The sequence below is a fragment of the Myxocyprinus asiaticus genome, chromosome 44 (genome assembly GCF_019703515.2).
Source record: "Myxocyprinus asiaticus isolate MX2 ecotype Aquarium Trade chromosome 44, UBuf_Myxa_2, whole genome shotgun sequence".
In the NCBI taxonomy this organism is placed as follows: domain Eukaryota; kingdom Metazoa; phylum Chordata; class Actinopteri; order Cypriniformes; family Catostomidae; genus Myxocyprinus; species Myxocyprinus asiaticus.
In genome coordinates this window covers 18,638,678-18,661,776 of record NC_059387.1, presented here as the reverse complement: position 1 = coordinate 18,661,776, position 23,099 = coordinate 18,638,678, and the positions used below count along the sequence as shown (strand labels likewise).

Here is a 23,099-nt window from a genome sequence, read left to right as displayed (position 1 = left end):
TTTAAGTTGACTGGATTCCAAAAGATAACTGTGTGATTAAAAAGTGGACTGATATCTTACAACTAAAGTGAACAAAAAAGAGATCTGAATCCTTTAAATTTCTGATACAAGTTGAAAAAAATGTGCAAAGAAAACTGGCTTCTTTTCTACTGAAGACTTTCACTGGAATTACTGTTTATTTTGCCGCTACAATATCCAGTAGATTGTTTAACAATAAAGTTTGACTTAATAGGCTACACATATTGAAATAATGTGTAGATTTGAAATAAGGTTTGTGCTTCTTTACATATATAAGAGTACCCCCAATTAGTATTACAGAGTGGGGTATAGATATTCTAAATGGATTATGAAAAAAAAAACAACAACTCTGGTATTGGAACGGGATCGGTATTGGCCAATACTGAGATTTCAGGAATCGGATCGGAAGAGACAGAGTGGTATCGGTGCATCCTACTCCTGTGTGAGATGCTAAAAATCAGAGACGCAGATAATGAGCACATATTTACATTGAAAAACAATTTTAAAAATAGCGCAGATGGACACAAAATGACACGATGGGAGAAAGGTGCCTGACGATGTTCCTGGCAGGCTACTCAGCTTCACAGGCTCTGTAGGATTAGGGATGGGGCGGGGTTAGGGCATCTGTTGCCTGCCAGGAACAAACTCAAGCATCTTTGTACAGTGGGCACAGAAATCACTAAAATAAGGTCATTTTTGTTCAGTAACTTATCTGCAGAATGTACTGTTAGTGTTTTTTTGTTTCTTTGTTCCTCATGTAGGTGAAGACATCCGAGTTCTATCGTTATTCCCGCCAACTGAGGCTGGAAGTGGACCAGGCACTCAGCTATTTCCATCAGGTGAATGAACAACCACTGGCTGAAACCAACTCCAACCGTATCAGATCAGTGAGACCACAGACTGCTGTATTCCGTGGAATGATTGGCCACAGCATGGTCAATAGTAAGATCCTCTTGTTGCATCGGCCTAAGGTGTGGTGGGAACTGGAAGGCCCACAAGTCCCACTTCGACCAGATTGTCTGGCCATCGTCAATAACTTTGCTTTCCTGTTGGGTGGTGAAGAGTTGGGCCCGGATGGAGAGTTCCATGCTTCTTCAAAGGTTTACCGTTATGATCCCAGACAGAACTCTTGGCTTCGTATGGCTGACATGTCTGTGCCAAGATCGGAGTTTGCTGTTGGCGTCATTGGGAAGTATATTTATGCCGTCGCAGGCCGCACTCGTGATGAGACGTTCTATTCTACGGAGCGTTATGATATCATTGAGGACAAGTGGGAGTTTGTAGACCCATACCCTGTAAATAAATATGGGCATGAAGGCACAGTGCTTAATGGGAAGCTGTATATCACTGGTGGTATCACCTCATCTTCCACCTCAAAACAAGTATGTGTCTTCGATCCAGGGCGGGAAGGAACATCCGAACACCGCACACGCCGTACACCCATCCTCGCCAACTGCTGGGAAAACAAGTCAAAGATGAACTATGCTCGTTGCTTCCATAAAATGATCTCCCACAATGGGAAGCTGTATGTGTTTGGTGGGGTTTGTGTGATTCTGCGTGCCTCATTTGAGTCCCAGGGCTGCCCTTCAACAGAGGTGTACGACCCAGAGACGGATGAATGGACTATTCTTGCCTCAATGCCTATTGGACGCAGTGGGCATGGAGTGGCAGTGTTGGACAAGCAGATCATGGTGCTCGGAGGACTTTGCTACAATGGTCACTACAGCGACTCTATCCTCACCTTTGACCCTGAGGAGAGTAAGTGGAAAGAGGACGAGTATCCTAGAATGCCTTGCAAACTGGATGGGCTACAAGTGTGTAGTTTGCACTTCCCAGAATATGTTCTGGAACATGTGAGACGCTGCAGCTGAGGCTGTTTTTGTAACTTCTAGACTGTTTGGGAAAAAACATTTACAGGTGTGAAAAGTAATACTAATGAAGCTTTTAAACTGTAGGCCAGTGCTTATTTAAGAAAAAAAACTCCTTTTTAGGCTTTCACTGTAGAAAGGAAGGTTTGTTGTTTGGTTAGTACTGTTGGTCAATTTTCTGAACTGGCTCTCTCATTAAAAACATATAAATACAAATCTTTTTTGGTCATAAATCTGACTCATTGCACTGTAATAATTATCCTGTAGAGCACATAATATTTCTCATGTTTCACTTCATTGTCTTCTGAGATGTTCTACTGTATCCATTCATTCTGTTCACTGGTGTTTTACAGAAAGTTACGTTTGATGCGTACATATTCCACTACATAAATCTAAGTTGTCTGCTACATATAGGAGCAAAAAAAGGAGACTAAATGAAGTAGTTGTACAACTCAAAAAAATATTTTCAAAATCCCTAGTTCTCTGTCTTTTTCTTTAACATTTACTAATCTAAGAATGCATTTGTGCTGATACTAGTGATGTTGTAGTGGATTTTGACGATAATACTGACTATGATTGTAATTCTGACGAAGATGTTGACAAGCATTGCACTTGTATTAGGGCTTATATTACTGCTCTACAATAACACCCAGTCCTCCACTGCTGACTGCCAAAAGAGAATGGGGAGGGCAGAGTTTATGGGACATGTTCTCCAACTTCTACTGGTTGTGCTTATGCTTATTACTCTTTTATTTTATTATTATTTATTAAAATGGCAGAGCCTTGCCTTGATCCAAACAGTGTAATTTAATGAGCTACTTTTTTTTGTACAGTATGTGTCTCTCACTCTCATATTGTTGCATGAGCAAAAGGGCTAAAGCACATATGCATTTTGGTTAATTTCTACTTCATAACAGCAGTTCAGAGGCTTATTCCACTCTGTATTCAAATCAATTGTTTAAGCCTGAGCTTTGATGATGGTGTTTGGCACCATGTAGTTTCCTGTTATGCTTCAAATCTTTCTTCTCCTCGCCCTACATGTGATGCTGTGTGTTGCTACAGAGTTCCTGATTGGTTTGTACTTCCTCAGACACTTACTTTATATGACCTTTTGTCTCTGTCTTGTTTTTCTCATCCAAAATTCATTAATGTTTTTAATGTCATGTACAAATAGATGCCAAACTGTTGACTGTAAGGCCAAAGCTGTAATAATCTGATGCACAGATGTGTCGGAAGTAGATTTGAACCTCTAATCTTGTTATCCTTTAGCTGAATAACAGGCAATTATTCCACTATAATAATCCATAGCCCTGTTGTACTACACTCCACCCCAATATTGTTCTTGAGAGGAATATAATCAGATTGCTAATGTGTTGTTTACCATAATCAGATGGTTCACTGCTATTTGGAGACTTTGTAACTAATTTCCAGAAATAAATGTTCCTATTGTCCAGCTCTCTAGTTTTTCTAACCGAGATCAAGAAACTTATGTGAACTGCTCCATTATTTTGAGTCTCTTTTACTTAGAAACAGCGTTTGCATTTTATGTACTAAAGTCAAAAGCTTTCTATTGTTATACAGTAGTTGTAATGTTTTCTGCTCTAAACTATTGTTGAGATATAATCATTCAAATGCTGGTTGAGAATTTTTGCTTTAGTGCATTAAACTGTAAATGTTGTTCTGGGTCAAACTGACTCAAAATGATAAGGTCACATATTAGTTTAACATGATGTGTTGCATGTTTATTTTTTAAGTGTACCTGAGCCATACATCTGTTCTTTAGAAATCTGATCATACAGGTTTATTCCTGTAAGAGGATCCACTAGCAGGACATAACCCTGAGCGTTTTCTTGAGCTAATGTGACTATATCTGACAGAAAGCAACACTTTTGTGCTATATTCAGAAAGAATGTTTTTGGAAGGTGCCTTCTTAGAGTTGTGTGCATTGTTGGTCACTGAGGGGCTTTTGAAGTTCTAGAAAATGATTTGTTCATATGTGTTGAGATTTATTACTGCTTTTCAGCTTAACGTGAGTGAATTGATTTTCTTCTTTCTTATAATAAAAAAAGCAACAACTCAATTATACACTTCAAAATTATTTGAGAGAATATTATTAAAGGCATGTTCCGGGTTCAGTACAAGTTCATCTCAATCGACAGCATTTGTGGCACAATGTTTGAGTACCACAAAAATGAATTTCGACTCCTTTTCTAAATAATAATAATAATAATAATAATAAAAAAAATCGAGGTTACAGTGAGGTTCTTACAATGGATGAGAAAATGGATAGTTATTAAAGTTTTTCCCAGATAACAATTCTAAGGGCATCTAAATGCTTTAATTTTAGCATTATATAAACTTGACTTCATTTTGAAACTCAATAATGCATTTTGAAGAAAATGTATGACACACTAGGCGATAAACGATGAGAACTAATGCTGATTTTCATTTTTTTGACATCAACGATAAAATCTGATGAAGTCTTCCACATTGGAGGCGGGAGTTGTTACCCTACGCAGACTGTTTAATATGCGTATCCGTATCCGTACTGGTTATTACAGACATTATATTTATAATTTCCATGACCGTAGATACATTTGGTTACGAACATACATTTAGTAAATCTTTTTGAAAATCACATAACTTTTGATTTCCATTGAAGACAAAAGACCTATACTACGCTGCATTAGCACGTGGCGCCGTGGCTTAGATGGTTAAAGCGCCTGTCTAGTAAACAGGAGATCCTGGGTTCGAATCCCAGCGGTGCCTTTTCGTACGGCATACACAATGGACATATAAATTGACACTTTTACAAGAGTGCACTATTATTATTTTTAATATATACAAACAGAGTACTTTTGTTAATATATTTTGTTATTATAATTACATTAAAATATCAATAGAATATCAAGTTCGGCCACACTTGATTGAATTCATGTTCATCATCATTTTAAATAGAACTGATCAACAAAACTTCATTCCTTCTTAATCTCGTAATTTACCATCATTCTGCTATTTTCTGTCAATGCATGATTTTCTGTAAAGCTGCTTTGAAACGATGTGTATTGTGAAAAGCGCTATATAAATAAAAACGACTCGACTTGATTCTGTCCCAGAGCATATTTCCATCACCAGCAGGGGTTAGGGTACGGCTGCCAACTTTTCTGAAGTCAGCTCACAAACACGGTTACAATACGCCCTCTGGTGGCAATGTTTATCTTCAACCAACAGACGTTTATCTTGAAATAAACATTTGGAGATTGTTATGCAACCGTTTTTTAAAGCTACATTATGTAACTTTTTTTGTAAAAAAAAAAAAAAAAAAATTATTAATGAGAGAGTGAAACAAAAGTCCATCTTCCAAACCATGTCTTTAATTTACCTAAATACACTTTGATTAACCTATAATCAGGGTTGGGGAGTAACGGAATACATTCGGAATTACATATTAAAAATACAAAATATAAGTAACTGTATTCCACTACAGTTACAATTTAAATCATTGGTAATTAGAATACAGTTACATTCAAAAAGTATTTTGATTACTGAAGAGATTACTTTGCATTTTATTGTCATTTGTTTAATTTAATATTTAGTCCTTTCAGATGGAAAACATTTATTCATATAAATGATGCGATCCAAAGTGCATTTGAACAGCGGTGGAACACTTTCTTATGATGTGTTATATTCATACGAGCAGACAGAGGAGTATGTTTGGAGCAGAAGAAATAGAAATAAACCTTGTGTAAATTGTCAGCTTTACGCTAAGCTAAAATGCTATTTCTAGCCATTTTACATGCACATGTTACCAGGCACGATCATATTTTTTTTCTCAATAAAATTCACGTTGGATCATAATTAATTTTTTTCTAGTAAGACCTTTGATATTACGGCAAAAATTGTATTCTTGATAATAATTTTTGTATTGTTTTCCTGTAAAAATATCTAAAAATCCTTAAAACAAGATCAATTTGATTCATCTTGTTTTAGAAACAACACTGCATAAGATATTTAGGTTTTTCAGAGAATGTATTTTTAACATGTGTATTTTGTCTTACTGTACTGGCAGAGTTTTTATAGTCAAAACAAGTGAAAAAATCCACCAGTGCTGAAGAAGTAATCCAAAGTATTTAGAATACGTTACTGACCTTGAGTAATCTAACGAAATATGTTACAAATTACATTTTACAGCATGTATTCTGTAATCTGTAGTGGAATACATTTAAAAAGTAACCCTCCCAACCCTGCCTATAATAATGATTTATATTTTAGAGCTTTCAGGACAGATTTCGTGTCTGGGAGTCCGGGAGTTGTCCCGGTGGGCCGCTGGGTAATTTGAGCCGGCAGGTTGCTACGCAAATATGGCCTGTCCTACAGGCGAAACAGACAGCCGCCCTGAGCACAATACGCCCGCGCGGACCCTATTTCAGAGCGAATATTCAATAAACTCTGTAAGTTAAAGCTGATACAATGGTTAATATTTTGAAATAATTAAATTACATTTATTTTAAAATTAGCTACACATTGTAGCAAATATCCACTTTAAACAAATTAGTTTCCTACCTTGGATGGACCTCATTTTTTGACATACAAATCACAATAATGGTAACAACCAAAGACAACATATTAAGTATAAGATGAGATTTGAATAATCACAAAATGACAAATAACTGCCAGTTAAAACAAATACAATAACAACAGCATATAAACTCAGTAAAAAAAAGAAACGTCCCTTTTTCAGGACACTGTATTTTAAAGATAATTTTGTAACAATCCAAATAACTTTACAGATCTTTATTGTAAAGGGTTTAAACATGTTTTCCATGCTTGTTCAATGAACCATAAACAATTAATGAACATGCACCTGTGGAACGGTCGTTAAGACACTAACCGCTTACAGACAGTAGGCAATTAAGGTCACAGTTATAAAAACTTAGGACACTAAAGAGACCTTTCTACTGAATCTGAAAAACACCAAAAGAAATATGCTTAGGGTCCCTGCTCATCTGCGTGAACATGCCTTTGGCATGCTGCATGGAGGCATAAGGACTGCAGATGTGGCCAGGGCAATAAATTGCAATGTCTGTACTGTGAGACGCCTAAGACAGCGCTACAGGGAGACAGGAAGGACAGCTGATTGTCCTCGCAGTGGCAGACCATGTGTAACAACACCTGCACAGGATCAGTACATCCGAATATCACACCTGCGGGACAGGTACAGGATGGCAACAACAATTGCTCGACTTACACCAGGAACGCACAATCCCTCCATCAGTGCTCAGACTGTCTGCAATAGGCTGAGAGAGGCTGGACTGAGGGCTTCTAGGCCTGTTGTAAGGCAGGTCCTTACCAGACATCACCGGCAACAACGCCTATGGACACAAACCCACCTTCGCTGGACCAGACAGGACTGGCAAAAAGTGCTCTTTACTGACGAGTCACGGTTTTGTCTCACCAGGGGTGATGGTCGGACTCGCATTTATCGTCGAAGAAATGAGCGTTACACCGAGGCCTGTACTCTGGAGCGGGATCGTTTTGGAGGTGGAGGGTCCATTATGGTCTGGGGCGGTGTGTCACAGCATCATCAGACTGAGATTGTTGTCATTGCAGGCAATCTCAACGCTGTATGTTACAGGGAAGACATCCTCCTCCCTCATGTGGTACCCTTCCTGCAGGCTCATCCTGATATGACCCTCCAGCATGACAATGCCACCAGGAATACTGCTCGTTCTGTGTGTGATTTCCTGCAAGACAGGATTGTCAGTGTTCTGCCATGGCCAGTGAAGAGCCCAGATCTCAGTCCCATTGAGCACGTCTGGGACCTGTTGGATCGGAGGGTGAGGGCTAGGGCCATTCCCCACAGAAATGTCCAGGAACTTGCAAGAGCCTTGGTGGAAGAGTGGGGTAACATCTCACAGCAAGAACTGGCAAATCTGGTGCAGTCCATGAGGAGGAGATGCACTGCAGTACTTAATGCAGCTGGTGGCCACACCAGATACTGACTGTTACTTTTGATTTTAACCTCCCATTTGTTCAGGGACACATTATTCCATTTCTGTTAGTCACATGTCTGTGAAACTTATTCAGTTTATGTCTTAGTTGTTGAATCTTTTTATGTTCATACGAATATTTACACATGTTAAGTTTGCTGAAAATAATTGAGAGGAGTTTATAAAATCTGCAAACAGTAAAGCTATGAGCAGTACATAGTCATTTGCATAATTTATTCATAACGCAGGGATCTGAAGTGCAGCTTGCTGAATATTGCTCACACCATGCGGAAAATAAGATTACTTTTATGGCAATTTGAGTCTTTGAGGCTCAGTTTGTTTAAAGGATAGCAGAAACAGCGCTTGTCAAAGCATTGGGCTTTTCATTTTTTCTCAAGAATAATCTGGGAAAGGAATTAAAACACTGCAGATGTAAAGACGCAACAAACTCACACTGAGTGAAAATATGAGCAATTGATCTGCAAAGATCTACTTTAAGAGGTATGTTTATTATTTTGGCATATATATATATATATATATATATATATATATGCCAAATTTATGATCATTTATAATGATCCATGCATATATAATATATTATTATTATGCTTGTTGTTTCCATAACCTCATATTAACTAAGACAATAGTTTATTTGCACTTCTGGAAAAAAGCTGAAAGGTGATTAAGATCTTTAAAAACTTTGAAGAAATGCTGACATAAAATACATATTTTCCCTTTTCAGACATGTTATTTGTCTGAGCTATAAAGTTCTTCTTTTTAGTGCTTTCTCTAAAAAAAATCACATTTTATTGTTTTAAAGTTATGACAATTTTTGCATTGGTGGGGCCCGATGTCATGATTAGCAATCAATAGAAATGTCTTTTTTTTTTTTTAAAGATAAAGATTTTTGAGTTGATGCCAGAGTTTTTATACAAAGTCACATTACTTCAGTATGTGCTGGGACCACTTTTTCAATAACTTTTGGAAAAACTTCACAGACACAACACATTTATGCTGGTGACATTTATAGCTATGAAGGCTGTGCCCTTAAAAGCTTTTGACTGTAGCTTCCATAAAATGGGTTTACCAGAGGGGAATATAATTTCGGCAATGTCATTATGACACCTGCCAAAAATATATTCCCCTCCCAGTCTCAGGATTATAAGGCCACAGAGACATCACATTTATGCTAGTGACATATCTTGCTATGGAGGCTGTGTCCTCAAAAGCATTTGACTGTAGCTTCAAATGTATGGGTTTACCAGGGGCAATATAATTTCAGCAATGTTGTTATTGCACCTGCCGAAAATGTATTCCCCTCTCAATCTCAGGGTTTCAAGGTCATAGAGACATCACATTTTTGCTGGTGACATTTCTAGCCATGAAGGCTGTGCCCTCAAAAGCATTTGACTGTATCTTCAATAGGATGGATTTATCAGAGGGGAATATAAATTCGGCAATATCATTATTAAACCTGCCAAAAATGTATTCCCCTCCCAATCTCAGGATTACAAGGATGCAGAGACATAACATTTTTGCTGGTCACATTTCTAGCTATGGAGGCTGTGCCCTAAAAAACATTTGACTGCATCTTCAATAGGATGGGTTTACCAGAGGGGAATATAATTTCGGCAATGTCCTTATTACACCTGCTGTAATAATATTCCCCTCAATAATTCAGCTTTACAAGTTCACAGGTTCATTACATTTATGGTGTTGACATTTCTAGCTATGGAGGTTGTGTCCTGAAAAGCATGTGACTCTACCTTCAAAGGGAACTGTTTAACAGGGGGCAGAATCATTTTGGTGGGGCCATTGTTACACCTGCCGTAATACTATTGCCCTCCCCAACTTAGCTTTACAAGTTCACAGTTTCATTAAACATATGTTGCTTACATTTCTAGCTATGGAGGTTCTGTCCTGAAAAGCATGTGACTATGTGTTCAAAATCTTCTGTCCCAGTGGCCTCTCCATCCTGCCTCACACCAACATTTGTCGCAAAGGTGTCTCCAGCCCTTTCCACATCAACATCTCCTGTCTCAGTGGTCTCTCCGGTCTGCAACACACCAACATCTCCTGTTGCAGAGGTCTCTCCAGCCTGTTCCACACCAGCATCTCCATCTCTTATCCCAGTGGTCTCTCCAACGTGCTCCCCACCAACATCTTCTGTCGCAGTGGCCTCTAAAGCCTGTCGCAAAGGTCTCTCCAGCCCTTTCCACATCAACATCTCCTGTCTTAGTGTTCTCTCCTGTCTGCAACACACCAACATCTCCTGATGCAGAGGTCTCTCCAGCCTGTTCCACACCAGCATCTCCATCCCTTATCCCAGTGGTCTCTTCAGCGTGCTCCACACCAACATCTGTCCCAGTGGCCTCTCAAGCATGCCCTGCACCAACATCTCCTGTCGCAAAGATCTCTCAAGATCTTTCCACATCAATATCTCCTGTCTCAGTGGTCTCTCCCGTCTGCATCACACCAATATCTCCTGTTCCAGTGGCCTCTCCCGTTCTACACCAGAATCTTCTGTCTTAGTGGTCTCTCTTGCATGCTCCACACCAACATCCTCTGACCCATTGCCTTCTCCAGCCTGCCCCACACAAACATCTCCTGTCGCAAAGGCCTCTCCAGCCCATTCCACATCAGCATCTCCTGTCTCTGTGGCCTCTCCAGTCCGCAACACACCAACATCTCCAATGGTCTCTCCTGCATGCCCTGCACCAGCATCTCTGTGTCCTGTGCCAGTAGTCTCTCCAGCTAGCTATTTACTGCCGTCTCCAATACCTGTTTGTACACACTCACAAGTAGCCTTAGCATCCCTATGAGCTTTTCCTTTATCAGTGTCTGGCTCTTTTGATACTGAAGCATGTATGTATTTAGTACTTAAACTACAATAACAGATCATAAGAAGAATTTTGGTGAAAAGTGTGGTATTAAATAAAAAAGTAATATGATATGTAGACATAGATACCCTTGTTATCATGTTGTAATTATGGCACCTCATCAATATGTCTGGTTTGTGATAGACATGTAGCTTCAACTTTGCTATTTTTTTTCTGTCTCCCATATTCAGTCTTAGAAGGACAATATATCCATAAATTTGTTTTTTAAATTTACAGGTGTCAGAGAAGCCTGGGGAGGCAAAGATGTGTATGTGCTGCTCTCTAAGATTGGTCCATTCAAATTGTTCTATGCAGACATTCACTGGACTGCACAGAAAAAACAACTTGAAAGTGAGGTGAGTCTTGGCCATTTCATGATTACTGGGTCTGGTAATAAAATAGTTGCTTGTTAAAACAATGTCTGCATTGTGTTGCTATTTTGTATTAATTTAATGATCATTGTATGTTAAACTGGCTGTGCAGTGTGTCTTCACACAGAACACAGATGATATAGTGAGATTAAGGGTGTTTTCACACTCAGACCTCTTTAAGTGATCCAAAAAGTAGACTGAGTGAAAAAAAAAAAAAAAAAAAAAAAAAAAAAAAATATATATATATATATATATATATATATATATATATATATATATATATATATATATATAAATGAAAAAACAATGCATTAAAATAATGCATTGTTTTTTTTATATAAAAATACTGTATGTATAGACAGAATTCAAGATAAAATTCAATTTCAGTCATAGATCATGGTAGATTATTACTTTTGAAAAATGTGATTGGTCATGATTTTATCTATTGACAGCCTCGAGGTACATCCATTCATAGAAAACAGTCGTAATCTCTTTACTGTCATGCGCTGTTCCAATGTGACCCGGTGAATCCCTTGAATCTTTATTTGAACAAAACACTGAAGAAAGATTTTTGATTTTGTTTTTTTTAAGGAGTTTAAATAGTTTCTATGTGCTACTTTCTCTTTCATCTCCATAGACACAAAATATGTGGCTCTTCGTGTCTCTCCTTTACGCGTCATCATTACTGGTGTACAGTAAGCTGTGATGGCCAAACATGTTTGGCTTTACGCAAATGGGAAAATCAAGGGAGCCCAGAGTGCTTTGTGTTCACAATGTACATTTTTAGTGAACCGTACAACAAGCTGCAAGCGAACCGTACCGAGACCACCTCCCGAGATGAACATAATGTTCACTTTCACATCAGAAATGCACATGTGACATCTGTTTAGTTTCACTTTTTAATTCTGAAAGTGTAGACTTATAGTAAAAAAGGACTTAAACATTGATCTGTTTCTCACTTACACCTTACATATAACTTCTGAAGACATGGATTTAATCACTGGAGTGGTTTAGATTATTTTATGCTGTCTTTATGTGCTTTTTGGAGCTTCAAAGTTTTTGACCCTGTTGACTTGTTGACTTATGGACCTACAGAGCTGAGATATTCTTCTAAAAATCTTCATTTGTATTCTGAAAAGGAAAGTCATACACATCTGAAATGGCATGAGGGTGAGTAAATGATGAGATAATTTTCATTTTAGGTTAAACTATCCCTTTAAATAAAATTACCAGACTATATATACAGTATATTATACATGTTAATGGCAAATTATATTAACATTTACATTATATATACATAACTTACAATGCACAATTAAATTATAGAGTAAATAAATAAAGAAAATGGCAGAATACTTGCAATAATGAACTTGCAAAATAAAAACAGATTGCTCTGTGCTATTACACCTAATCCTTCATTTAAAATTGAACCCTCCCCTCCTGGTCTTCACTGATGCAAAATCATCACCCTAACCCTAACCCTGCCCTCTGGTAAACAGTTCCCCTGAAGGTAGAGTCTCAAGCTTTTCAGGACACAACCTCCATAGCTAGAAATGTCAGCACTATTAGTTTAATGAACCTGTGAACTTGTAAAGCTAAATTAGTGAGGGCAATATAATTTCGGCAGGTGTAACAATGGCCCTCCCGAAATTATACTGCCCCCTGGTAAACAGTTCCCTTTGAAGGTAGACTCTCAAGCTTTTCAGGATACATCCTCCATAGCTAGAAATGTCAGCACCATAAATGTGATGTATCTGTGAACTTGTTAAGCTGAGTTGAGGAAAGCAGTATTATTATGGCAGGTGTAACTACGGCCCTGACGAAATTATATTGCCCCTGGCAAACTGTTCCCTCTGAAAGTAGAGTCTCAGGCTTTTCAGGACACAACCTCCATAGCTAGAAATATCAGTACTACAAGTTTAATGAACCTGAGAACTTATAATGCTGAATTAGTGAGGGCAATATAATTATGGCAGATGCAACAATGGCCCTCCCAAAATTATACTGCCCCCTGGTAAACAGTTCCCTTTGAAGGTAGAGTCTCAAGCTTTTCAGGATACAACCTCCATAGCTAGAAATGTCAGCAACATAAATATTATGTATCTGTGAATTTGTAAAGCTGAGTTGGGGAAGGCAGTATTCTTACAGCAGGAGTAACAATGGCCCTGCCGAAATTATACTGCCCCCTGGTAAACTGTTACCTTTGAATGTAGAGCCTCATGCTTTTCAGGACACAACCTCCATAGCTAGAAATGTCAGAACCATAATTATGATGTATCTGTGAACTTGTAAGTCTCAGTTGGGCAGGGCAATATTATTATGGCAGGTGTAACAACGGCCCAGCCGAAATTATACTGCCCCCTGGTAAACAATTCCCTTTGAAGATAGAGTCTCAAGCTTTTAAGCACACAACCTCCATAGCTAGAAATGTCAGCAACATAAGTTTAATGAACCTTTGAACTTGTAAAGCTGAATTAGTGAGGACAGTATAATTACAGCAGGTGTAACAACGGCCCTGCTGAAATTATACAGTCCCCTTGTAAACAGTTCACTTTGAATGTATAGTCACATGCTTTTCAGGACACAACCTCCATAACTAGAAATGTCAGCACCATACGTTTAATGAACCTGTGAACTTGTAAAGCTGAGTTGGGGAGGGCAATATTATTACGGCAGGTGTAACAACGGCCCTGACGAAATTATACTGCCCCCCTGGTAAACAGTTCCCTTTGAGGCTACTTTTCAGGACAATGTGATAACCTGTGTACCTGTGATTTTGGAAGGTGTATCCAAAAAATGATACTCCTTTAACATCCTGTTAAAGTTAATTGCTATTGATATAACAATTGATATGCCATACCAAGGTGAAATGTTCTGGGAGCAGAGATAAGAATAAACTATGTACAAAAGTAAGCACAACTTGCACATCTGATTACATTGCACTTGACAGAGTAGTAAAAAATACATATTACACAAGGGGTATAAATGTAAAGTATAGAGTGAAATTATTCTTTTTTGAGAATATGTGCGCGTATACCATCCACAGACATTGACTGCACTCATTTCTAGTGCACTCAGATACAGGAATGAGTTCCATTCCTTTCCATTGTATGATTTGTCCACATGTGAACTTGACCATGTTTAAAAAGGAAAGACTTGACAAACTTTATTATATAATTAGGGAAGTGGATGTCGTATTGAAGGAGCAGTGTGGTGCACAGGATATACAGTAGGTGCTGTGGGTTTCTGCAGGGGTGGTGTTGCAACACACTATATTGCACTTGAGTATCAAGAAATCAAAGCTGGCATCTCTGTCTATGGTACATACTTCTTGTCTCTTGCTGATCAGTCAAGCTTGCAGTAGAAATGATGCTGGACGAAACTGTGTATCTTCTATTCTTTCCAATCTTTTTATCCAGAAATTGTTGAGAGAGGGAAGACTGGTTTGATCTCAAAAGTCCAACCCTCTTCATCTTTGCAGAAAAGGATGCAGTCATTCCACTTGACCAGGTATGCTTAGGTGGATGAATTTTGCGGTAAGAGTCCTACAATTGGATTGTGTGTTCAGTATCTCCTGAGAATCTCTTTACAGATACAATGCCTCCAGAAACTATTCACCTCTTGACAATTTCATGTTTCTGTATTTTCACACCTTGAATTTCCTTTTTTTTTTTTTTTCTGTTACACCTCCAAATCAGTGCTCAATGCAATGCAAATGCATGTCTACCAAAAGGTTGACTTACAGTTTTAAAACAAGAATGCCTTTGAACACATCCATTGTGCCACTGAGCTTTCCAGTTCAACCTGTTAAAAAGCAACCCCAGATCATGATGCTGCCACAGCTGGGATGGCATTACTTGTTTGATGAGCTTTATTTTGTTTGTAATACACCGAGCTTTGGTTTAAGGCCAAAGATCTCCACATCTACAAAAGTATAATTTGATTACACAATGTCATTTGTTTCAGGTTTTTCCAAGGTATTAGGGCTAAAACGTTTAGTCAGCGTTATCGACAACGGCGACGATAAAACATTGTCGACAAACATTTTCTTTGTAGAATAGTCATTTGATTTCAGCTTCAGGTGATTTAGATCACAATGTAAGAGTGAATTATAATGAAAAAAAAAATACAAAATAAGTAAATACAGAAGCACTCTTGTGGAATAAGTAGAGCTGGAGCTGCCTCTCTGCTGAAGCAAAACTTGCGTGTCGAGTGTCTTTAAAGGAAACACCCCGGCATTATATCTTAAATGCAGTTATATTTAATGCGTTATAGCTTTACTAAAGTTAAAATAATATGGAAGCAGATAATGTAAATAACTACAAACTCTGGCATTTCTCTGTGCAGTCAGCGCCTCTTCTGTGAGTTGTCTGAATGTCCCGATCTAAGGGGAGAGATTGAAACTGCACCCGGCTGATGCACACTCTGGCGCAGGGATGCTCATCCTTTGAGCGCATGCGCTTAATGCAGCTAGATTATAACGTGATGGCTCACGACTTATTGAATCATAATATATGTCACTGTGCATTTCTTATCGTGAAGTAAATTGGCAATACGCAGCTTTATTAATAAGAGTTTTTTTTTTGTGAGTTAAAGATGGATTGAAGTGAACAGAAAGGTGAGAGAGAGTGGTCTTTGCCCCATTATACACAGCAACATAATACATTTTTATGGTTTTGTTTTGGCTTGTTTTCCATTATAAATATCTAAAACTCCTCTAAAACAATGTACATTTTCTTTAGCAGCTATACTATTGTTATCTGAGAATGTTGAATAAAATATTAAAAATACAAATATTTTTAAATATCTAAAAATCCCACCCCCCCCCCCCCCAAAAAAAATGCATTCACCTGAGAAGCAGCATAAGATATTTAGACTTGCTTTTCAAGAATAGATCTTGAATTTAAGTATATTTTGTCTTTACTGCACTCGCAGAAGTATAACCAAATAAAAAAAATACACTTATATTTAAGATACATTCTCTTAAAGCAAGTCTAAATTCCTTATCGTTGCTTCTCAAGTAAATGTATCTTGTTTTAATGATTTTTAGACAATTTTAAATGGAAAACAAGACAAAAACACTTGATAGCTTTTTTTTTTTTTTTTGCAGTGAATTACTGGATTAAAGTATTTTTTCCCTTTAATTCAGTGAATGTCATTTAGAGGTATTTTTAAAAGATGATTTTGTCCTCTTTATTGTTAGTAAGCATGTTTAATACAATCATTTAAGTAATTGGTTAAGAGCAAATAATTAATTGTTGCAATAATTACTAGATTAATTATCAAAATAATCGTTAGTTGCAGCCCTAATTTGTAATTGATCTCAAAGTTCCTTTTTTTTCTTGGTGTAGTAGGACGGCCTGAACATTTGTACCTTCTTGTTTCTTAATCTTTCAAACCAAGGTGTCTACACTAGAGACAAGACTGAAGGAAAAGTGCACAGCTGACTTCCAAGTGAAAATCTTCCCTAACCAGACACATGGGTTTGTCCATCGCAAAAGAGAGGACATCAAACCAGATGACAAACCCTATATTCAAGAGGCCAGGACAGACATGATCAACTGGTTGAATAAGTACATGTAAGCTGTGAAAGGATTTCCATTAAAGTGAAAAATAAGTCTCTAATGACTTAAATAGTCTGATTTAAAAAAATCTATGACATCTATGTCAATATGACATGATTTGAAAAGTTTGCACTCTCAAATCTGCAAGAAATTCCCATGAGATAATTGAAAGCTGTGCAGTTCTTTGTATTTTTGGAAAACAGCATTTTTTAAAACTTTTGACATGCATTCATCTAATAATACTCAGAAAAAGTGTCAACCAAGAAACACTCAAATCTCCAAACAACATTTTAATGATCACTTCAGTACTACATTGCAGAAGAACTGTTTCAAATGATAAATAACAGTAAGAAGGTTGCGACACATTCATTTAGAAGTGCTTGAGACCATTCACTTTTAACAAGGCTACACAATGCTTAATCTTCAGACTCGCCAGGGCCTCTGATGTCATCAATCTTCAGAATCATCTTGACTACTTGGGTGGCCAAAGAAATCTGCTGTTTCTTTCCAATGAGTGTTTCGATCACATGTTGTTGCTTCATGTCTGCAAAGATTTCAGTCAAATTAAACACTGTCTACTTTTATATGTATTGGTTTTAGACTAGACCCATTACATGAAAATAAAAAGATTAAAGTAATATGATTACAATAATAAAAACTATAAAAATGCATCCCAAAAATTTACTGGTCGACCTAGCTTGACCATTGCTATGCCTTTCAAATTTGCCATTATACTCTTGTATAATGTACTTATAGCATTTATAATCTTGCACTTTTTTTGTTGCTGTTTTGTTAACTGTTGTTTTGTCACCTATTCTGTTACTTTGATTTAATTTAAATTTAATTTAAATTAAAGAAGCACATACCATTCGTTGATAATTGTAGGCAATCAATTCCAAGTGCAGAGTTGCTTTCTTTGACTTGTCGGGCCCTGACCTCTGTCATTGTTTGAATGGGGTTCAAACCACTGTTTTCGGCAAGTGCCATAGGGATGACCTCAAGAGCATCAGCAAAAGCTCTCATGGCATACTGTTCCAAAGAGGGGCACTGGAATGAAAGCAGAGTTTTAAATATAAGCTTAAGTTAAGGAAAACACCTTGTACCTCAAAATCAAAGACTGCAGTCCCCAGTTGACACCAGATGCAGTGTACCTTATCAGCTGCCTGGTTGACTGCAAGAGCGCAAGAAATCTCTGAGGCACCACCACCGTACACAATGCGGTCATCCCTTATGAGGTTGCGGATGACACACAAAGCATCATGAAGAGCTCTTTTAGCCTCCTCGATAATCTAAATCAATTTAACACAAATTAGTGACTATGATACAAGTACAACAATTCAAATATAGAGCAGGGGGGAAAAAACATCAATATTTGGAATAGACACCCATTTAATTATTTACCATTTTGTTTCCTCCACGGATGAAGATGGTCACGGCTCTGGAGTTCTTGCACTCTTCTATAACCAGCATTCTGTCTTTAGTGGTCCCAAAACAGATTTCCTTCACCAGCCCAGCAGAGCCCAACTTTTCTGGTGTCAGCTCACAGAATCTGGGTACAATACGGCCTCCAGTTGCAATGGCAATGAGCTAGAGAGGTTTAAACAAAACCCATCTCATAATTCGTTCACATCCTTAACACACATTGGTGAAGTTAACAAAAAAATAAAGTATAAAGTTATGTTAGTGGTGGTGTTATTTGAACAAACCTCAATCTCAGGTCCACCGACCCAGCGGATCGCAGGGAGTTCATTTTGCAAGAGCAAGTGATTGGCCTCATCGTCAAATCCCCACTGGCAAATGGCAAGATTTGCGCCATTCTCCTTGACCTTTAGAAGAGGTGTGGAAGAGAGACAATGGATGAAACAAAAATAAATAATCAGTGATAAATATTTATAACTATGTCAAACTGAGGATGCAAATTAATGCATTTAGTTTTGCAGTTCAAGTCCTTTATTAAAATTCCCCTCGTTATTCAAAAACATTCAAATTGTAGCTCTAAATATCAGTTTACTGAAGAGAGCCGTCACATGAATTGCAAATGGAGAATTACCAAATTACCATTATTGCTAATAAGACTATTTTGATGTTGCAAGTTTGTCTTTCTCAGTGATGATGTAACAAGACAAAATAAGTACTTAAAAGCAAAGCGACTAATAAGGATTCCTGAAGGCATTTAAGACTCACTGGGCCTGTCAAAACCAAAAAGCCAAACGATACTTATTCCAGCCAATACCCTGTCCCTTCTTTTGATGGCTTTAGGAACACCAATTAAGGAACTGTGTCAACTATCATAAGTGTTGCCTGTCTGAACACAGGCATGACTACATCCTAATTAAATATGTCTATTGTAAGCTCTGCTCCAGGCCCATTATTGGTCATAACTGCCAATCTGGAAATGAAGTAGAGCTATAATATTGTATCCCCCAGTAATGCCAATGCACTCAACTGATACAGAGTACATGGAGTAAGGAGAGGGAAGACCTGATCATGAACATTAAGAGAATTTAGCCAAATAGGGGTGCAAAAAGTACACTATACTAAAATCTGTATATTTAATCATTGTCAAAACCCACTCTTATGCAAGCAGCCCTATGACCAGTCAATTTTTAGAGATCATAAAAATTATGCATTTGGTAATGCAATGAATCTTTACTCTGAATGACACAGGAAAAAAAAAAAAAGAGTGCCTAAATACTACATAAATATTAACTAATTAGAAAGTGGTGCATTCTGTATAATGAGCAAAAAGAGGAAGGCTTTATACTACAAACCTGTCTAATCATTTCCTCAAACTTCTCCTTCTCATACTTCTGCAGAGCTTTGTAGTCCTCCACTGAGGTAACGTCCAACTTATGCTTGGTTTTGGGCTTGGGCGGCTCAAATGGGCAGGTGAGGATGGCAATTTTTGTGTCTCTCAGTACCTGGGGAAAGGTGTGCATTCCAAGCCTTTTATTAAAACTTATGTCTCCTATAATCATGCTATGCATATGCAATTATTTCACTGAGAATAATAGGAAAAACAAACCTTGGGCATCTGAGGGTGGCTGAATTCTTTGTCCACAATGACGCCTTTGATGAGCTGAGTGTCCTCCAGCTTACCACCAACCTTTCCTTCCACTTTGATAAGCTCAAAGTCAACATCCTTCCTCTCCATGTCTACCACTGTTAGAATGGCATTGACAGCAATCTCTGCCATCTGTCTGTGACACCGGTTGATCCTAACAAGCAAAAAAAGCAATCAATTTGATGCTGATCCTCATAACATTCACAATAATAAACTCTTCCTTTCAAAACAACCAGTAACACATAGACACTCACACTTTGGATCCAAGTGTGGTCATGGCTGTCTGAACGAGGGACTCGGTGTTGTTGGGATCCACTGGGAAACTATCTCCAATTTTGTCGAGATGTTCAATGGCAATCCTTGCAGCCTGGTCATAACCATCTGCAATCCTGATGGGGTGAATACCTCTGTCCAACAGCTGCTCAGCCTGCTCAAGCAGAGCACCTGCCAAGACTACATGGGCATGCATTCACATTGAGGCACAAACTTTATAAAGTAAACAACTGCTCAAGTATTTACAATATATGGGAACGGGTTAAATTAATAGTTCACCCAAAAATTTAAGTTCTCTCATCATATACTCACCCTTATGCCATCCCAGATGTGTTTGACTTTCTTCTGCATAACACAAATTAAGATTTTTAGAAGAATATCTCAACTCTGTTGGTCTATTCAATGCAAGTCAACAGGGTCCAAAACCTTGAAGCTCCAAAAAGCACACAGAAGCAGCATAAAAGTAATCCATACAACTCCAGTGGTTAATTGGATAATTCTATGTCTTCAGAGGCAATATGATAGGTATGGGTGAGAAACAGATCAATATTTAAGTCATTTTTAACTTTAAATTCTCCTCCCTGCCCAGTAGATGGTGATATGCACAAAGAATGTAAATAGCCAAAACAGAAGAACTCTTAAGAGAGAACAGCGCTGGGGCCTGGGTAGCTCAGCGAGTACTGACGCTGACTACCACCCCTGGAGTCGCGAGTTCGAATCCAGGGCGTGCTGAGTGACTCCAATCAGGTCTCATAAGCAACCAAATTGGCCCGGTTGCTAGGGAGGGTAGAGACACATGGGGTAACCTCCTCGTGGTCACGATTAGGGGTTCTCGCTCTCAATGGGCCACGTGGTAAGTTGTACGTGGATCGTGGAGAATAGCATGAGCCTCCACGTGCTGTGAGTCTCCACGGTGTCATGCACAGCGAGCCACGTGATAAGATGCACGGATTGACGGTCTCAGAAGAGACTTGTGTTCCGCCACCCGGATTGAGGTGAGTAAACGCGCCGCCACCACAAGGACCTACTAAGTAGTGGGAATTGGGCATTCCAAATTGGGAGAAAAAAGGCGATAAAATAAAATAAAAATAAAAAGAGAAAACAGCACTTAGAAGGGCTGTTTGATAGTGGAGATTTAAAGTAATAAAGGACTTCAATATTGCTCTGTTTCTCACCCACACTATCACATCGCTTCCGAAGAAATGAATTTAACCACTGGAGTCGTATAGATTACTTTTAAGCTGCCTTAATATGCTTTTTGGACTCTCTAAGTTTTGGTCCCAGTTGACTTGCTTTGTATGGACCTACAGAGCTGAAATATTATTTTAAAAGTCTTCGTTTGAGTTCTGCAGAAGAAAGAAAGTCATACACATCTCGGATGGCATGAGGGTGAGTAAATCATTTTTGGGTGAACTATTCCTTTAAGGCAGAGTGCGCTTACCAACAACACCAGTGGTACCATCTCCAATTTCATCATCTTGAGACTTGGAAAGTTCAACCATGAGCTTGGCAATCTGGTGGTCCACATCCATCATGCTGAGAATGGTCGCACCATCATTGGTCACAGTCACCTCGCCATCCTTATCCACCATCATCTTGTCAAGTCCTGTAAAAAGCAATTATCAGAACTAAGAAAAGGCAAGGGAACAGACCAAAGACCAAAAAAAAAGACTGAATGAAAACTTACCATTTGGGCCTAGTGATGTTTTCAGGGTGTTGGCAACGGCTTTTGCTGCCATAATGTGCGACTGAAATGCACAAAAATGAGTTAAAGAAAATACTGCTTTTTGTGGACTGACAGACAATAAGGTGTGTCTCAAGCAACAAAGGTTCTTACCAAGATTACAATACTTCCAATATCTAATATGTTTTCTAACTATAGAAGATTATTTCATTCACCTATTTAGCAAAACAAACCCATATAATAAACTTTTTTTTTCTCATATCTCTCTGACTCTGCATCAAGACTCAACGCCTCCGGCTGAAGCACATGGACTATCCGCTAGCTGACATGCGACACATCGCTAATCACATCAGAACTTTTTATCTGTAACAACAGGAGACATTGTCTCCACATCAAACTATAAATCCGCGTATAACAAAGATGTCTTCAATGCATAAAACTAATGATGAGTTCTGAACTGCAGATATCATAACTGTGTCATTAAGGTCTCCTATTAGCACACTGGCTTTTGTACCTTCAGCGCTTCCAGGCCACTCAGGCGAGACTTCTTATCCTGGTCCTTTATGATGATGAACGGCCTACCATATTCATCGAAGGCGAGAGTCCCCATTGCTGACATTTTTAGCCTCTGCCCCAGTGAAACGCACAGCTACGTAAAATAGTTTTAATTTGCACAGTTTTATCGTGTAGCTGTGCACCTCGCCGCGCGACACCGGCTAGTTCTACAAGAATCTCGGGGCGGGACGGATCAAACCAAGTGGAGTAAGTAATAACAGCGAAGACATTTTTCAGCTCATTTGAGTCTTTAAACGTTGAAAGAGTCGTTATTTCAAAGATAAGTCAAAAGAGTTAGGTAAGTGAATTTGGAATGTTAAAGTCTGGAAGCGCTGAGTTTACTGAAACGGCAAGCCTAAAGAAAAAAAACATTAATGGTGTATTCCACTCTCGCGATGACTCCACTCAGGGGCTGTTCACACCGAACATGTATTCCGGTAAATAAACTGGACGCAACGCTACGAATATAACTGAACGCGGGTGTCTCGAGCCCCACCCCCACACTTTAAAGGAACAGTTCTCTCGAAAATGAAAATTTATTTGTGTCCAATGTGTATGACTTTCTTCCTTCTGCAGAATACAAACAAAGATTTTTATAATAAAAGCTCAGCTCTTTAGGTCCTCACAATGCAAGTAAATGGGTACCAACATTTTGAAGCTCCAAAAAGCACATAAAGGCAGAATAAAATAATCCACAAGACTCCAGTGGTTTAATCCATGTTTTCAGAGATGATATGATAGGTGTGGCTGAGAAACAAATCAATATTTAATCCTTTTTTCCTTCATTTTTTTTTAAAACTATAAATTCCCCTCTCAGCCCAGTAGGTGGCAAT

General features: G+C 38.3%; 2 protein-coding genes, 2 non-coding genes and 1 pseudogene across 6 annotated transcripts in view; 3 read left to right on the top strand and 2 right to left on the bottom strand.

Moving 5' to 3' along the window:
* The window catches only part of LOC127434381 (kelch-like protein 15), a 30,150-nt gene extending 19,094 nt beyond the window's left edge, over positions 1–11,056 (top strand). For 2 of the 3 annotated variants that reach the window (XM_051687080.1, XM_051687081.1), the window contains one exon: positions 780–3,956. In XM_051687080.1, coding sequence (XP_051543040.1) covers positions 780–1,889 — 1,110 coding nt within the window. In that variant the 3' untranslated portion in view covers positions 1,890–3,956. Of the gene's footprint in view, positions 1–779; positions 3,957–10,992 lie in introns of those variants that run through there. The other variant, XR_007896028.1, reaches the window with a different exon arrangement.
* On the top strand, positions 4,582–4,655 carry trnat-agu (transfer RNA threonine (anticodon AGU)). The gene has a single exon. It is a non-coding gene; the product is annotated as a tRNA-Thr (tRNA).
* A 3,207-nt stretch (positions 11,057–14,263) lies between the features above and the next one.
* Positions 14,264–16,817, top strand: LOC127434223 (carboxymethylenebutenolidase homolog; annotated as a pseudogene).
* Positions 16,818–16,967: 150 nt separating this feature from the next.
* On the bottom strand, positions 16,968–22,636 carry LOC127434383 (T-complex protein 1 subunit epsilon-like). The gene is made up of 11 exons (XM_051687082.1): positions 22,226–22,636; positions 21,715–21,775; positions 21,469–21,633; positions 20,009–20,207; positions 19,716–19,908; positions 19,462–19,611; positions 18,397–18,516; positions 18,092–18,277; positions 17,842–17,979; positions 17,557–17,737; positions 16,968–17,234 (listed from the first exon to the last, which is right to left on the bottom strand). The coding sequence occupies exons 1-11, from the start codon at positions 22,328–22,330 to the stop codon at positions 17,107–17,109; spliced, it is 1,626 nt and encodes a 541-aa protein (XP_051543042.1). The 5' UTR covers positions 22,331–22,636; the 3' UTR covers positions 16,968–17,106.
* LOC127434812 (small nucleolar RNA SNORA49) lies at positions 19,035–19,169 on the bottom strand. The gene has a single exon (XR_007896098.1). It is a non-coding gene; the product is annotated as a small nucleolar RNA SNORA49 (small nucleolar RNA).
* Positions 22,637–23,099: the final 463 nt, after the last annotated feature.